Source organism: Medicago truncatula, chromosome 4, assembly GCF_003473485.1.
Source record: "Medicago truncatula cultivar Jemalong A17 chromosome 4, MtrunA17r5.0-ANR, whole genome shotgun sequence".
In the NCBI taxonomy this organism is placed as follows: domain Eukaryota; kingdom Viridiplantae; phylum Streptophyta; class Magnoliopsida; order Fabales; family Fabaceae; genus Medicago; species Medicago truncatula.
The window spans coordinates 36767619-36769830 of NC_053045.1; the positions used below are offsets into that span (position 1 = coordinate 36767619).

A 2212-nucleotide genomic window follows, 5' to 3' on the forward strand; every position below is an offset into this window, starting at 1 on the left:
CTGATATCCCTAAATTTGATAACAGTAACAAATAGAAATGAATTAATTAAATAGTTCAAGTAAAACAAGCAAAAATTTGCATTGAAATGTAGAAGGAGGGCATTGATGAGAGTCTTCACTTGAGAGGAATAAACCTGGAGGAGTTAGTAGCACCGATACCAGGCCTACCGTGCTTAACCGGCTTGTAAGAGATCGAGAATTCAGCAAGATAGTGGCCAATCATTTCAGGTTTAATTTCAACTTGATTGAAGGTCTTTCCATTGTAGACACCAATAATGCTACCAATCATCTCAGGCACAATGATCATGTTACGGAGGTGAGTCCTCACTGGTTCTGGCTTCTCACCAGGTGGTGCCTCACGTTTCGCCTTACGTAGCTTCTTGATCAGTGCCATAGGCTTGCGGGTTAAACCACGTCGAAACCTTCTTCGGGCACGTGCAGAGAAAAGCTTCACAAGTTCATCAGTGGGCATATCCAAAAGAGCATCGAGATCAACTCCACGGAAACTGAACTTCTTGAATGTTCTCTTCTTTGCCACTCCATGTGCTGCTACCTCTGGTTCAACATCCGCCATGATTGGAAACCTTGGATCTGCGGCTGCTAGGGTTTACTTCTTTTTCTTTTTTTTTTTTTTTTTTATTTCCTCTTATGTTTGTCTTTTAAATACCCTACTAACTATTCCATATTCTTTTTTTTATTTTTTTGAACTATTCAATATTCATGTTTGCCTTACTCAAAAAAAACTAAAAAAACTTTTTTTTTTTTTTTTTTGAGAAAAAATACTAACTATTTTTGTGAGGGAAAAAATACTAACTGAATATACTAACTAGTATAAGAAATAGTCACTAATTATGAAACCTTTGTTTGATAATTTTCCCACTCCCTTTTATAAGACCCATTTAATATTTGGAAGTACAATAATTATTTCATTACAAATATATCTCTATTTATTTTATATCTTTTGCTTCAATCAACCTTAAATAGTTGAATATAAACTGACAATCTCTCTTAAAGGATACATTTTTCTATATGAAAATATGTTTTTTTTTTTTTTAAGGATCTATATGGAAATATGTTAATATCTAAATAAACATATAAGAAAAATAAGATTACGTGCACACTCGAATGAACATTTTTAATAGATGAACTATTCTAGACGAAAATATGTTTAATATCTGAATAGAAATATAAGAACCATAAAATTACACATGGAAAAGAACATTTTAATTTTTTTTTTTTGACAAAGAAAAGAACATTTTAATTGAAAAGTATATCCATATCTCTATGAAAATATATTAATAATTTTAAACTTTTTCAATTTAATTTCAAGATATTTATGTTATATTTTTTATTAAATTTGGGAAGAGAGAAGTCATTATTATTTAAAGTGATAGTAGTAGTCGTTTTATAAAATTTTGTTCGTCACAATATGGAAACTAAAATATGTTAATTTATTCGTTATGTTTAAAATTTATATAAGCAAATACAACTTTTATCTTTTTTTTACGGTAAAATATATACATTGGTAAGACAATAATAATATAAAAAAATTATGTAATAATCCAAAAGATCTATATTTTTTTAGCGAAGAGCACAGGTCATTTACGCTTTGTATAAATCAAGATCACCTAAAAAAAGTTTAAGAGTGACACTAAATTTGTGGAACACGTTTAGTGATCGAGCAACAAAGTAGCTAACAAAGACTAAATAAGGGTCTTTCCGTCGAGAACCAGATGATTAACATCAAATGAGATTTTTTACATTTCAAAAAAAGTTATTAGTCTTAGATATTTTAATTGAGTTTTTTTAATAGAAAGTTAGTATAGTATGACGATACGTAACTTATTTGGGGTTGGTCTAGTGACTGATTTAGGATATTGGAGTATGCTCTCTCTTAAGGTCTTAGGTTCCATTACCTCTGGTGTCAATTTCGGTGGGTAAGTCTATACAAAACTTTGCTCTGGCTTTAAACGGGTCTCCACAAGTGGGCGGTGAGATTGGTTCTTTCGAATTAGTCGGTCCTTGAATCGGATATCGAGTTTTCAAAAAAAAGTATAACAATACGTGTCATTTTATTATAAACTTTTTTTAAAATTTTTTGGGACAACATTTTTTCTCTCTTTTTAATGTTTAAAAAAAATAGAGATAAAGAGAAAACAAAGGAAGATAGAATAAAAACATATAATAACTCTATGAGAGAGAGAAATATATA

At 29.9% G+C, this 2212-nt stretch overlaps 1 protein-coding gene across 1 annotated transcript; it reads right to left on the bottom strand.

Moving 5' to 3' along the window:
* On the bottom strand, positions 1-612 carry LOC11439204 (40S ribosomal protein S15-4). The gene has a single exon (XM_003607238.4). The coding sequence runs from the start codon at positions 572-574 to the stop codon at positions 116-118; it is 459 nt and encodes a 152-aa protein (XP_003607286.3). The 5' UTR covers positions 575-612; the 3' UTR covers positions 1-115.
* Positions 613-2212: the final 1600 nt, after the last annotated feature.